This window comes from Python bivittatus, unplaced genomic scaffold (genome assembly GCF_059951505.1).
Source record: "Python bivittatus isolate LINGU-HERP-01145 unplaced genomic scaffold, Pbiv_v1 ctg000070_np1212, whole genome shotgun sequence".
NCBI lineage: Eukaryota > Metazoa > Chordata > Lepidosauria > Squamata > Pythonidae > Python > Python bivittatus.
Genome location: NW_028277034.1, coordinates 24,335,017 through 24,349,245, shown reverse-complemented (window position 1 = coordinate 24,349,245; position 14,229 = coordinate 24,335,017). Strand labels below are relative to the sequence as shown.

At 35.5% G+C, this 14,229-nt stretch overlaps 1 protein-coding gene across 9 annotated transcripts in view; it reads right to left on the bottom strand.

Moving 5' to 3' along the window:
• The window catches only part of INPP4B (inositol polyphosphate-4-phosphatase type II B), a 256,059-nt gene that overhangs the window by 81,703 nt on the left and 160,127 nt on the right, over positions 1-14,229 (bottom strand). For all 9 annotated transcript variants that reach the window (XM_088132815.1, XM_088132817.1, XM_088132816.1 and 6 more), the window contains 3 exons: positions 12,781-12,958; positions 10,540-10,752; positions 1,610-1,745 (listed from right to left, as the gene is read on the bottom strand). In XM_088132815.1, the coding sequence (XP_087988941.1) occupies positions 1,610-1,745; positions 10,540-10,752; positions 12,781-12,958 (527 nt within the window). The remainder of the gene's footprint in view (positions 1-1,609; positions 1,746-10,539; positions 10,753-12,780; positions 12,959-14,229) is intronic.

Sequence of the window (14,229 nt, the reverse complement as noted above, 5' to 3'; positions counted from 1 at the left end):
TATTTCTTTTGCATATATGATGTTTTAATGGGTCTCAGGGCTGTTGTTTTACAAGAGTTTTATGGAGGTAAACAGGAGACTCTTTGCTTCCCTGGCCCCCAGCAAGCCAGAAGTCTTGGACATAATAGTCTGGGACAAACTAAACAATTTCCAGATGCTTTAATGTACTCCAGACTTTTTTCATTATAGAATGCATTCAGCTCCTCTTCTACCAAGGTAACTTGGAGGAGACTCTAATGGTTATATAAATCTTGAATGATGACACAAAAGAAATAACTGTTCATAACATGAGTGTTCCAAATATATAGGCACAATTTAGTGGCAACTGCAAACTGTGGATACCAGCTCTTTAACAAAGTTGCAAAATAAAATAAAGTATTATGTGGTCATATATTAGACAGCAGCAATTAGTTTGTAATGCAATTTTATGTATAAAGCTAACTGGGCCAAAGTATCTGAGCTTATATTAATACTATCATATAGCACAGCACCCCGCTAACTTTGCCCCTCTGACGTTCTGCCTGTATTCCTTGAGATGCACTGTCTGTTTGACAAACCGACCCTTTCCCTTTTGGTTTTATTGTCTGTCAATGTGCTTCAAGAGCTGTTAATCTGTTTCATGACTCTTATGTTTTCTTCACTAATTAAACTGCAAATGTGGCTGTGAGTAATTATCCTACTGCTTTTCAGGCTCCTGTTCCTTGCATTTAAAAGCAGTTCATTGATGTATTCCTTCATATCTTTCAGTTTATCATTCTCAGTTCATTACCCTCAATATTATGCTATTATGTTACTTCATTTCAATCTCTCACTCCCATTCTTATACCTCCTGCCATACTTTTTCTCACATTTAGAACCAGCTATTCTCTTTCTACTAGGAAAAAATTCTACCTTCCTTTTAAGAGTTGGAATCCATCTTTCTTCATTAGTACATAGTTAGTGCAGAACAAAATTAAGGCTGTAATTCTAAAACCTCTTACACAGGACTACACTCCATGGAATTCAGTGGGGACATACTTCAGAATAAACTTATATACTATGGCATTAGAAATAGTAGCTGTGATATTACAAAGGCCAGTCCCCCAAGTTCTTTTTTCTTCATAGTCTTTTTGTATTTCTGAAATTTAATTATCCTTCCCAGTGGTCACTACTTGTGAGAAGCTTCAGAACTACGATCCCAATATTCAATAATGACGCTAGTATCTTTATTTTGAAAACAGCATGCAGTTTACTGTGAGGAGACATTTGTCAAATCCCTCTTTTCCTATTTTTCAGTTACTTTAGTTGAGAAAAGTTAAGTTTTGGCCCTTGTTCTTAATCAGAATGCCATTTTCAAGAAAAACCCTAAAGCGGATTAAAATACATCAGAAATGTGAGAACAGAATGTTATTCTCTTAAAGAGATTTTTCAAGGAGCACACTCAAACCAAATTGATAAGTGCAAGTAATACCAGACTATGCTACCAAGATGCAATCTGATAAATAGTCTTCCAAGTCCAGAAACTATATACTATCAGCACTTTCATCTATTCATTTTACCTCCTATCTGATTTTACTGTGGTGTTTTATTTCATTCTTCTTTTTTTCAACAATAAAAATTCATTCCTTACCACTTATATGAGATGCTGGTGAAGGTTCCTTTTCATTTTCCTTACTGATGCTGGGAATGTTGTTCTTTTCAAGCAATCTGTCCACCATTGCAATAATGCAGTTTAAACTCTTTCCTACATTGGCCCACACCCTATCCTGAAAAAAATATCAGTATCACTACTCAGTAGTAACAGCTGCATGAAAAAGTACAATTGATTAATTTCTTTAGTGGTATATTATAGGACAATAGTGAGATGAAACAAAATAATATATCAAAGAACAGTGACCAGCACTTAATCAATTTTAAATACAAGATCTTTGCTATTATTTCTAAAGAATAATTCTGGAATGAAGATTTTACATAGTATAAGATGGTGCTATACTAATATATTGACACAAATTAGTACTGTATAGAGGTATTTTGGCATAAATCTTCATGGGTTCACCTTCTATAAGTTTCAGTTAAATATATTTATGTAAGCTATTCCCTATATTCTTATGCAGTTCCAATCATTCATTAAAAGATTACAGTGGAATTATAAAAAAATGAAGTATATTTAGACAATTGTGACTTTCCTAAAAATGAAGTACATGTGCACAACAAACTTACAGAATTGACCACAATACTTCATACTTCTAATGTGAACATGGTATTTCATAACATGCATATGAATTTTATTTGTGTGATATATATTGTTCTCTGGGAGCTTACAACTAAAATTACAAAATGCAAGTAGAATTTAACAAGCACATAGAAACATGTTTATACCACTTTCAGGTATGCAAAGCATACAGTTTTATGCCTGGAAAAGAGATGTGACGGATTTTAACTGCAGAAGAGTTAGCACTGTGAGACCCAGTTTGGTATAGTGGTTAAGGTGCTGGCCTAGAAACCAGGAAACTGTGAGCAATAGGCCTTAGACATGAAAGCTGGCTGATTTTGCACCAGTCACTCTCTCTCAGCCCAACCTACCTCACACAATTGTTGTGGAGAAAATAGGAAGCAGGAGGATCAAGTATGTTTGCTACCTTGAGATGATAGATATATAGATGGGATAAAAATATCATCATCAACAACAGCATCGTCATCTGAGTGTTCTCTAACTGAAAGAATTGTTTTGGTTGAAAGCAGCAATCCACAGATCGTTTTAGATTGTTCATTAATAATGTTTCTTATGAATCAACATGTTCTGCAGCAAAGATGTAAAAAAGGCATGTAGTACTTCCTGGGCATAGATTCCTTAAAAGAGATTCATGATTAACTAGAATCTGGTAACTGTTGTTTAGCCTATGATAATCCTCGTTTGAGGATGTTCTATATGATCATTCAATCATATAGAAATTTTACAGTATTCTCACAACATCATACTTCTGTTGCTGAGATGTGTTAGAGGCATTTGGCTGGTTCTACAGATGACTGTATTTCTGCTTTATTGTATGTGTCAGGATTTTTACATGAACAACTTTTTCTATCCACCAAGAACTAAAAGAAGCAAGGCAGCAATTATTTAAAGTGAAACTGGAATATTTCTAAAGGGACACCTTGAATGAGCTGGATAGCCAGGTATCAAAGGAAAAATTATTGCATGATGAAAATATTAAAAAAACTGAACAGGAAGAGAACCAAGCTCAGTGCTGATCATGAACAGTATTGTCTTTGAATGATTACACAATGCTGTATTTCCCATTTGAAACTAACTCTGGTGCTTCTTTCTTTTGTCTGGCTGATTTAGTACAGACAAGTCATGTGCTTTCCAGATTATTCTAAGAATATGCTAAGCTAATTCAGACTTCACTAACATTTTATTAGGGATTAAAGAAATATCTTTGAAGGAATATTATTTTACTTGAAATGTTTTGACTGCACAGAGGATAAAAACCAAAAGCAACAAATCATTTATTTTCCTAGGCTATATGATCAGAAAATTCAGTTGTATCAACTTAGTTTTAAAATGTCTTTTATACCCTACCTCCCCAGAGTGGCTAAAATGATGATGATGATGATGATGATGATGATGATGATGATGATGATGATCAACTATCTTTCAGCAATAAGTTTTCCATATTATAGTTTAATAACTATGTATATGTTTACCTGAACTTAGTTACAATTCATTGGGAGCATAATTATGTATAATGGTGGTAAAATTAAACAGAGACTTAAGATAAATTTGTATTATTTGATCTTTTATTTCTGAAATGCAACAATTAAAATAAACCTTTATTTAAGGTTCCACGTTAAGTTTCTCTTTAATTAAAAAATATTACAAAGTTTAAAGACTTCAAGTTGTAAATCTTAATGAGCCAAATTGGTCCCTCAAATGCATTGGTTCTAATTAGAACGCATAATGCTTCTAGAGCGTTTCAGTAATAAAAGTGTCATTTTTATCATCATAGGGCTGTAACAGTGTTATGGAGACTGACCTACCAGATCTACTGTAGATTGCAAAGTAGATGGCAGTAAAAATTCAGAGAACCGCTAGATGGCAGCAAAGAGTTATAGTTCTGTGTTGCTGCCATCTAAAGGTGATGTGTTTTTTGCAGCTTGGACATGGTAGTCCTAATAAGTGTACTTTGCATTAGGTGTTCAGAGAACAGTATACCAATTTTCTTACCACCCTCATTGGATACCGTACTCATTTGCTTCTCAGTTCAATTTAAGTGTTGGTACTGTATTGACCTTTAAAAGTCCAAGCTACTTGGGAACAGTTTACTTGAAGTACTGCCTATATACAATTGAACTGAATCTTAAAAGTTACTCTTATGATACTGTTCATAGGTATTTCAGTAGCAATAATTACACTGATGCAGAAGGAACAAACTTATTTTTTTAATGGAAAAAATTGTAACTGCACCATGTGAGCATTAAAGCATAAGCCTTTTTCTCTAATGGCAGTCTATGTAAAATCACACATTTCTTCCCAATGTAATTTGCACCTTCAAAAGTAGAACTGTTAAACATAGCAGCTCTTATTTAGGTTTTTTTTAATGCATTCTACATGCAAAGATGCATTAAACACTAGATTCACCTTGTAGTATAAAAGACATTGTATTACTGTTAGTACTGCCTATTGGGTGTACAGAGAAGCTAACTTTTGTATTTGGGCATAAGGCAGGCAGAATGGAACAGGACAGTTATATATTAGATGACAATATCTGAATTATTCTCAGTGAAGTGTTTTTGAAAAAACATTCATGTCTTCACATTCCAGGAAGCACGGCTTTCTCCATATACTATATTCTTCATTCACATCAGTGAACCCATAACCAAACATGCTGCTATTCATCTGAAATGCACCTCCTTCTGTATTAAAGGATATGACACACTGAAAATGTATTTAGGGACTCTGCCTAATTATTGTGCCTTCATTTCAAAGAACTGCTTTTGCAAATCAGATGCATCATTTTCCAAGATACAAAAGAATATGGAATAGGTTGCTCTTTAACAAATACTTTGAAATACCCTTTCCCCACCTCAAATCTGCTCAAGATGAGCCTATGTAATTTAGCTTTTGCTAACTACTGTTCAGTTGGCTGCCAATGACAACCAGCCAATTACCTAGGCAGAAAGAAACAACTATGGCTTCCAAGCAGCTTGCTGCCCACCCAATTCTTGCATTATATATTAACATATGTTTTTTTTTTTTTGTAAACCTCCTTATAGGAAGGCTTTAAAACAGCTGGTGAGAGAAAAATAGGAACAACCATTCTAAGATTGTGACCATCAGGTAAAATTAACATGGTTTGATACAGCTCATGGATGCTATTAGCATTTATATTTTACTCAGCAGCTTAATATAGAATGATCTTAACCACCTGTCAGTATTTTAATTGCTATTGCAGTATAAAGGATAATATTTAATATGAACACTTACAATCTCTCTCTCAGGCAAAGTTCTTTATGCCAATTTGCCTCACAATAGTAGCTGGTTTATTAATCTACTGAATACTTGATTAGCTTTCCCTGGGGGGGAAAAAAAAGAACAATGTGCCCTACAGGATGATTGGACATTTAATTTTTTCTGCTGCTCTTTTGTTATACAGTGTTTACATATTTACTTTTTTTTTATCATAATACCACATATCATTCAGAAACTTTGATGTGAATGAATACATGTTACATCTTAAAAAAGAAAATTGAGCAAATGTAGAAAAATTATCTCTTGCTTATGAAGTATTAATGGGCATTCTTCTGGCCACTGCTGCCATAAACTGCTGCAGCAAATTGTTTCTTTAGCCTGATCCAGGAGGCAGGCAGGTTCTGGCTCAGCAGAATGCAGGCTGTGGCTAAGTTTATTCTTCCACTGAAGGGAAATGAAGAAAGAGAAACTAAACTAGTTCCCCTGCTGCTTATGAACAAAAATTTGAAACCAAACTGGTTTTGTTCCTTATGTGCCATTGTTGCATTTACAGAATTGTTCCCTGCAAGGACTTAGTCATAGAACATTATAGTTCCATTGATATTCAGTTCTTGACGTTAGCTGTGGTGGTTAAAGTGCTGGACATGGATTGGGAAGACCCAAGTTCAAGTACCCATTCCAGCACTGAGCTGTCTAGGAACAGTGGATCAAAATTCTCAACCCCAACTATCTCACAGGACTGTTGCTGGGGGAATAAAATTATACTAACAAGAAAGCTGCCTTGAGATTCCAGAGGCAAGATATAAATGCAATAAACAATGTATTACAGGTAGTCCTTGCTTACTGACTGCTTCGTGCAGTGACCATTCAAAATGAAAGAAAAAAACCTTGCGACCAATCCTTGCATTTATGGCTGTTGTAGCATCCTGCAGTCACGTGATCGCCATTCAGGCACTTCGCAACAGGCTTGCAACAAGCAGAATTAATAGAGAAGGAGGAAGTAAAATCCTAAATTGTAGTCATGTGATTTTCCACTTAGCGACCACGGTGCTTAGCAACCAAGTTGCTGGTCTCTATTGTGGTCGCTAAGTGAGAATTACCTGAAATATCCTATCTTTTTATATGATTGCACTCATAAGAGGCACATGTCAGTTTACAACATATATTAAAATCAATGTAACACAATAATTGAGATGACAGAAAATAAAATAGTCTTATCATAAAATTAAATTAAAATCACAACAATCTTTTTCCAGTAATGATTTTAACCATTGAAAGTTTGATGGAATTGCTCCATTTTTCTTGCCTTCCTGAATATCAGGAGTTGGGTTGCCATGCGGATCTCTGGGAAATGATATTCCAGGCAGGTTGCCAAATCTTACACTGGGGGAAACTTTCAGTATTCTTACTGAGGAGTTGCTGACCAATTGGTTAGGTTCCACCTGAAGTAGATGGCCCTGAGTAAGGGTATCTGCAGCAATAATCACTGGCTTTAAAATGGCAGGAACAGCTGTATGAGCAAAATCCCACCCTTTTTTACATGTGTACTATGCATATAACACACATTAAAAGGGCAGGGCTTTGATTGCCCAGTCGTGCCTGCCATTTTGAAACCAGGAATTGTCAATGCAGACCCCCCTGGCCCTGAGATATTTAGATGCCAAGCCACATAAAACTTTATGGGCCAAAACCAGCATTCTGAATTGTACCCAGAAGTTAATTGGTAACCAATGCAGAGCTTACAACCTTGGTTTTATGCTCATATAGCAGCTCTCAACCACCAAGTTTGGCTGCCACATTATGAATCAGTTGTAGTTTCTGAATATTCTCCAAGGCAGCCACATGTAGAATAATATCCATCAGGTCTGTTTATTTGCTTATGGCCAAGAACGTATGAACAGTTTGTCTTCCAACAAGCAATCCTGGTATTTACAGACCAAAGACCTCTGGCAATCTGGGGCAGACTGGGGCAGTTGAGCTGGAAGCAGTGACCAGCACCAAACTGTAAGGTACCTTTCCCCTGGAATGATCTACCCTATACCTCCGATCACATCTCCCTCTGTATATCTCCAGAAAGATCTTCCTGTTATCTTCTATTCCCCAGATTCTTCATAGCTCCCCTCCAGAGCAGAGAGAATTACAGTAGGGTCCTGCCCTTATGTCCAAACCACTTCCTCTCATCCATCCCATACTCGTATTCAACTATCTAAGTAGACCAATCCACTTGAACCAGTCCACTCTACATGCACTTCCCACAAATCTTTTATCATGCTTTCTCCACTTAATGTTTCTTCCACTAAATGCTTCTGTTTAATATCTGTTTTCATCAGGCCCAGAGATGATATGATTACCCATCCAATCTCTCAGTACAGAGTAGTGGCTCTTACTCAGATCTCCATCTCTTTCTCCATTTTTCAAAAGCATTAATGGTGCCCTTCCATCTGTATACATTCTTCCTGATGATAACAGTCTAGCTGAAGTCCCAGGCTCTTTCAGTTACCTGAGTTTCTCAGCAGGATCATTACTATTGGGGGCAAATGACCCCAGGTCCCATTTGCTATGTCATTGACTGCAATAGCTTATCAGACCCAGCTAGAGCCCCATGGATAATAGCAAGTGCAGAAAAAAACTCTTTCAAAGATGCTTCAAACTACTGTGGAGAGATGTTTGCAAGGCTGACAAGCCAGAATTATGAAACGTAATCCTGAAATCTAATACTAGATATTAGTGTATTTGTAGACTCAGTGGGATTTACATTTAAATAGACATTATGAGTGTGATAAGTGAAATGGGGAGATAGGTCCACAGTAAAATGGCTCAAAGACAAATAGCTGGAGGAAATAGATAAGGGAAAGAAGCTTGGAAATAGTTATGCTTAAGAATTTCTGTTCAGTCCACCTTTTATAAAGTGCATTGGCATGACTTGCTTGCATCAAACAAATGTGCATATTAGAACATATTTATTCTTCCAATTTAATGCTAAGCAGAATTTTGCAATGCATGTTGCAGTTTAATTGTATGGAAGATTAAAAAAACATAAGCAATATTCATAATATTAGATTGACAAAATATTTTGGAATTAGAGCTGAGCGTTAGCTAGCCAACTATGAAAGACAGAATTGTTGCTACCCTGAACAACAATGTTTTTAAAGGAAGAAATAGGCAGGATTTTCTGGTATGCTATTTTATTCAAGGTTCCTTCCAAGCTAAATTTTGGCATCCATCTAAAAGGAAATACTGTGTTTGATACACAGAGAAAGTAGAATAAAAGAAAAAGTTTCTAGTTTCAACTAACATAAGCTAACACTTTTAGGTTGCAAAGTGTCTGAATATTTATAAAAATGCAATTTCTGTAACTTTTAAGAAAAACTATATTTTTAAAACTGAATTTCAGTGAAATAATTTTCATCATAAAGATATACTTTCTCGATAGCCAAAATATTTTATAAGCAAACAAACTTGCTTCTAGGATGGCTTTTTCCAATCTGATCCTCTTCTGGTGTTTGGAACCACTGTCCTACGCTATTATCATGTTATTTCTACAGGTCATTAGGTTAGGAAAGACTATTTTAGGAATTCTAAGTCATTATATGTTGCAAAAAATATAAGCATAAAATAGATACCCCAACTTCATACCTATAAAACCTTAAATTACTTATAAAACTTTAAATATTCACCCATTGTAAATAAGAAACACCACTTAAATAAAACAAAACTACAGGCCCTCTGTATATTCAGAGTAGATCAGAAACCATTTGTATTTCCTCCCTGGATCTGAGAGAGAATAACACAAACATCTGAATCTTTCTTACTTAACTGGCCTTTTACTAGAATAGAAAATGAAACGTCATGGTCAGCTTTCATTTCACAATTCTGAAATATGTATGTACACATATATTAAAATTATGAGGATTAGAACCATGGAGAAATAGCTGCTAAGCAGCTTGGTGAATTTCTGAGGCAACTCTTAGATGTCATTATAACTTATGTAAAAGTTCCAAACGATCCTGGATCCTGACAAGCAGAAGAAAAACAAACAATGAAAAGGTACGCGAGAAGGAGAAAAATGAGGGAAGATGAAACATGGAAGTTGTAATGAAACAAATTAATGCATTTTGTTTAATATACAGCAATACTATTAGTCTTTGAAATACTATATCTTATATTGAAAAAAGGAGTTGTCACAGTTCTGAACCATTTATACTTAGTCTTGCTGAAATTCTTTTCTTTATTCATGCTATATTTATAAATTAGTGATAGAAAAAATGCAAATTATAGCTGGGTATGCATGATATCAGCATTCAAAACACTGAATATGAATGTGTAGTTTTAATTTAAATCATAATAATAATAAGGAGCAGGAGAAGGAATATTAAAGGTTAAGTAGGTACTTTAACATCACATGAAGTATAGTACACCTAAAATATACATGATTCATGCAAAATTTGAGCTTCAATAAATATGTTAGTCATTGCTTCAATGTCACAAGAATCCACTGTTATTGATATAACTAAACTAGCTAACTCTTCTTAAATACAGTGGTACCTCGGGATACGAACTTAATCCGTTCCGTGACTCTGGGAGTATCCCGAGTTGGTCGTAACCCGACGCAAATTTCCCCATAGGGTTCAATGTAAATCTGGTTAATCCGTTTCGCCCTCCGAATTTGGTCGCACCCCGAAGCAAATTTTCCCATAAGGTTCAATGTAATTACCGTTAATCCGTTCTGGCGTCCGCGGACCACGCGTCAGGGGTAGGAAAACAGCCGGGCGCCGCATGGCGGGAAAACGGCTGGGCGCCGCACAGTGCGGCGGGAAAACGGCCGGGCACTGTGCGGCGGGGCAGGAAAATGGCTGCGGACCACGTGTCAGGGGCGGAAAAATGGCCGCGGACCACATGTCAGGGCGGAAAAATGGCTGTACCCCGAGGCGGAGTTTGCACATCGAGGTAAATTTTTGTGGCCGGAGCTGGTCGTAACCCGAAAAGTTCGTTAGTAGAGGCGTTCGTATCCTGAGGTACCACTGTACTGATAATTTACAACTGAATAAACACAATGTGAGGGTAAAGGATGGAATTTTGAGGTTACTTACCCACTCCTCCTCATCATATTCCGAGTGATGAGGTATAGAATCTTGTCTCTTAATCTGCGATGGATGATCCTGATTTTTCTGTTCGCTACTTTCTTCAGTGCTATTCCTTGGCAAAGTTGGTTTTTTTAAGACACAACCAGGGCGGGCTGTGTATAAAGCTAAAAGGGCACTTCTGATAAGCTGATCCTTAAAGGCATGCACAAATAACTCTGTCTAAAATTAAGATGAGTGTGCAGTCAGCAAAATGCAGTAATGCAGTCTCAAAACTGAGATAATAAAATACACTGTTCTGGCTCACATGATATGCTAAGCACTATAGAGTTTGTTGAATTTGGATACATGCTGTGTGAATCCTGTCATTATGGTTTATAAATCATGGTTTTAAACTTAGTGAGATATGTGAAGCAAGCCACTGTGCTTTATTCCACAGGTAAGCAAGTTCAGTATAGTTTAAACATAGTTTAGCATAATAAAAATAAAAATAATCTGGTCATTCTGCTGTTAATTTTAATCTATGTGAATTTCTGTTTATGTATGAAAATTGGGGCTATTCATGCTTCAAAACATGATTTAGAAGTGCTTTAGCTCTCTCATCAGCACAGGACATCGCTGCTATTCATTAGTAGTTTTGTTCAGACAGGGAAAAAAAGTTGTGTCTGCCTTTGCAGTTGTATTTACTTTAATATCAACCTCCTAAAGCAACTGCAACTTTTTTTTCACACTCACACAGAAGCCAGAAATATGAAATATGCAGGGCTGATCTTACATAAGGTCCAAAGTACTTTTTCCAAATCTTTTTTCAAAGCTCGTACAACCCAAATGCATAAGGCTAAAGTCTCTATTTTTACATAGGGGTCAACAGTATCAAACTCGGTGGGGCTTACTTTTAATAGTTTTGTGCTATGGAATCAATAAAAATATCTTTTGTGTGGTCATTGTCAAAAAGAGGCAAATTACATATTTAGAATCATAAGGAGCTAAATCGAAAATAAAACCGGGAAAAAAGTAATGCCCAAATGCATAACAAGACTGCATTTGAACTACAGCGCATAGTTCTGGCCGCTACATCTCAAAAATATTAAAAGGTTATTGTAGAGCATGATAAATTGGAGGAAGCAGCAACCAAAATCATTAAGATCCTTGAGAAGCTTCCCGAAAAAAATTAAAACTATACTGATTGGGGGCTTTTAGCATACAGTTAAATTTAACATAAATTGAACCATTAATCATAGCGAAAATATGAGTGGGAGAATATATTAAAAGTATATAAAGTAATGGTTGATGTGGAAAATATAAATAGGAAATTTTTCTTCCTTATCTTACTATGTTAGAATTCAGAATTCTTCACTGAAAATCTGGAAGCATTCATAACTAATAAAAGGAAGTATTCCTTTACATAACACATAATTAAACTTTTAAAAACCACATACCATCAGATGTGATGGTTGCCAAATAGTTTAAGAGGGGACTATACAAATGAATGGAGAATGGGCATGAGATTATCAATGGCTGCTTAGTCTAAGTGATTTTTATTATCTTAAATGCGATTTTATAATATCATAGCATTAAAATATGGTGCACATCATTATAAGTCACTGGCAGAGGAATTTACTAGAGGCTCTGCATTTGTCTTTTCCTTGCTCCAAAGATCAATAGACCAAAAGCTGGCTGAATTTCAAAATGTCAAATTCCATTTAATGGATAAAGCAGAAAAGGCCAGGATTTGTTTAAAACAAAATATATGGATATGCAAAGTACTTAACAATATGGGGTACCTCAGAATTATAAGAAGAGTTTTTAGGGCTGTTTCTCTAGCACAAATTGATTTTCCTTTTTTATGGTTATGTTACAATACATCAGGCATCAATACATCAATACAAATAAAATACATAAATTATCAAGAAGCAGGAAGAATATACTAATAGTTATGTATAGAAAAATTAGAGTTCTCATACTTCAAAAATAGTACTGATTTATTCTTAGTCCATTGCTAGTTTAAATGCAATATGATACAGACTTTTCTGTTTTATATGAAAGGCATCAAGTTAAATATCCACAAAATTGCTTGATAACAATCCGAAAAGGGGCAGAAAAGAAAACTCTTTTCCTCTGGTAATCATTTGAAGCTTATAACCATTCAACATTTCTTCATACAGAGGAAGACAGATTCTGCAGACCACAGCAATATCTAGGAATTTGATCATTCTAGTTTCCACAGTAGGGATTATGTTTGAAACTTACAGTTTCTGAAAGCATCTTTAAGGAATTCGTCAAGCTTTCTGGTGATTGCTGTCTTGCTGAATTAAGTAGCATGTCTGCATGGCTTGATATGAGAGGCTGCAGTTGATTGATGCTACTGAGAACTTCTCTTGCCTTGGCGGTGTTTTCAGGTGAATAATAAATACATTGGTACCCAGTACTGCAGGGCAAGAAATGACACCAAATAATTGATTATAAAGTCATAAGCTATTTTCAGCTTTAAAGCACATATGGCTAATATTTTTATGTACGGGCTTTCATCAGTTCTATAATGAATACGGAAAGGTATTCTAAAGTTTATTGTCACACGTTTACAGGCATTATTTTAAAACTCAATTTACTGAAGACTAGAAAACAGGCCTTGTCAAAGATGTAACCTTTCCTTTGACGAACGCTACAGCAGTGTTGCTGAAATTAATTATTCTCTGAAGTTTTCTGAATGAGTTGTATGTTGCACCATTAAATACATCAAAACAAAGCAGACAGGGGCCTTATCTTTACAATTGTGAAGGAAGCAGAGATTTATACAAGCCCCAACAAAAACATTTGGTAATTTGTAATAGCCTTAGGGAATATTCTTTTCCTGGCTTCTCTTCCTCTATTGATAAGCTACTTTATTCTTTGTGCTCAATTCCATTTATTATTATTTGCTATATACAAAAATGACTCTGAGTTAGCTTTTTGGGGGCTTTGACAGTAAATCAAATGAACTAAATAATAAATATTGAACAAAGAATACACATGCTATTCTGTGTTTGGCTAAGAAAGTCTTAAACAAGGAAGTCATGCAGAAATACAAATATTAACAACAATTTCTATCATAATTAACAATTTTAGCATCCTGTAGCAAAAAGATGAAATTTGTTTTGCTTGGATTCAAATAGTAGGCTAAGCCACAGTAGATGTAGAAGTTTTAAGATGTGCAAATGCTAGAAGTGGATAGCATGTAGTCTCTTCTGAAGGATGAATGTATGCCTTAAAAAGTAAAGGTAGAGATATGTAAGTGTATGCTTCTTCATACTTCGTTATATGAAAGAAAGAGTTGGGCATGCCAGGAGAAACTTAAAATATTAGGCAGTTGGAATGGGGATTTTTAGTGTGTGTCAAGGATCAAGAGTGAATGGATCCTGAAGGAATGTAGATTAAATACAAGAATGAGTGACAAGTACTAAAGAAGCATGTTGAGTGGTCTGGTCATGTCTAGAAAATACATAAGGCCAGGATCAAAAAACAAATATACAACAAGTGACTGCGATGAGAGGAAAAGGAAGGGGAAAAGGAAGATCAAGAAAATGGTATTTGGATAGAATTGATGAGATCCTTAACAAAGAGAGATACAAGTTACAAGGGATGATTAATTGCAAGGTTATTGAATAGGCTGAAGTAGCCAAAGCAGAAGATAACTGGAATGCTTTTTTAACTGCACGTATA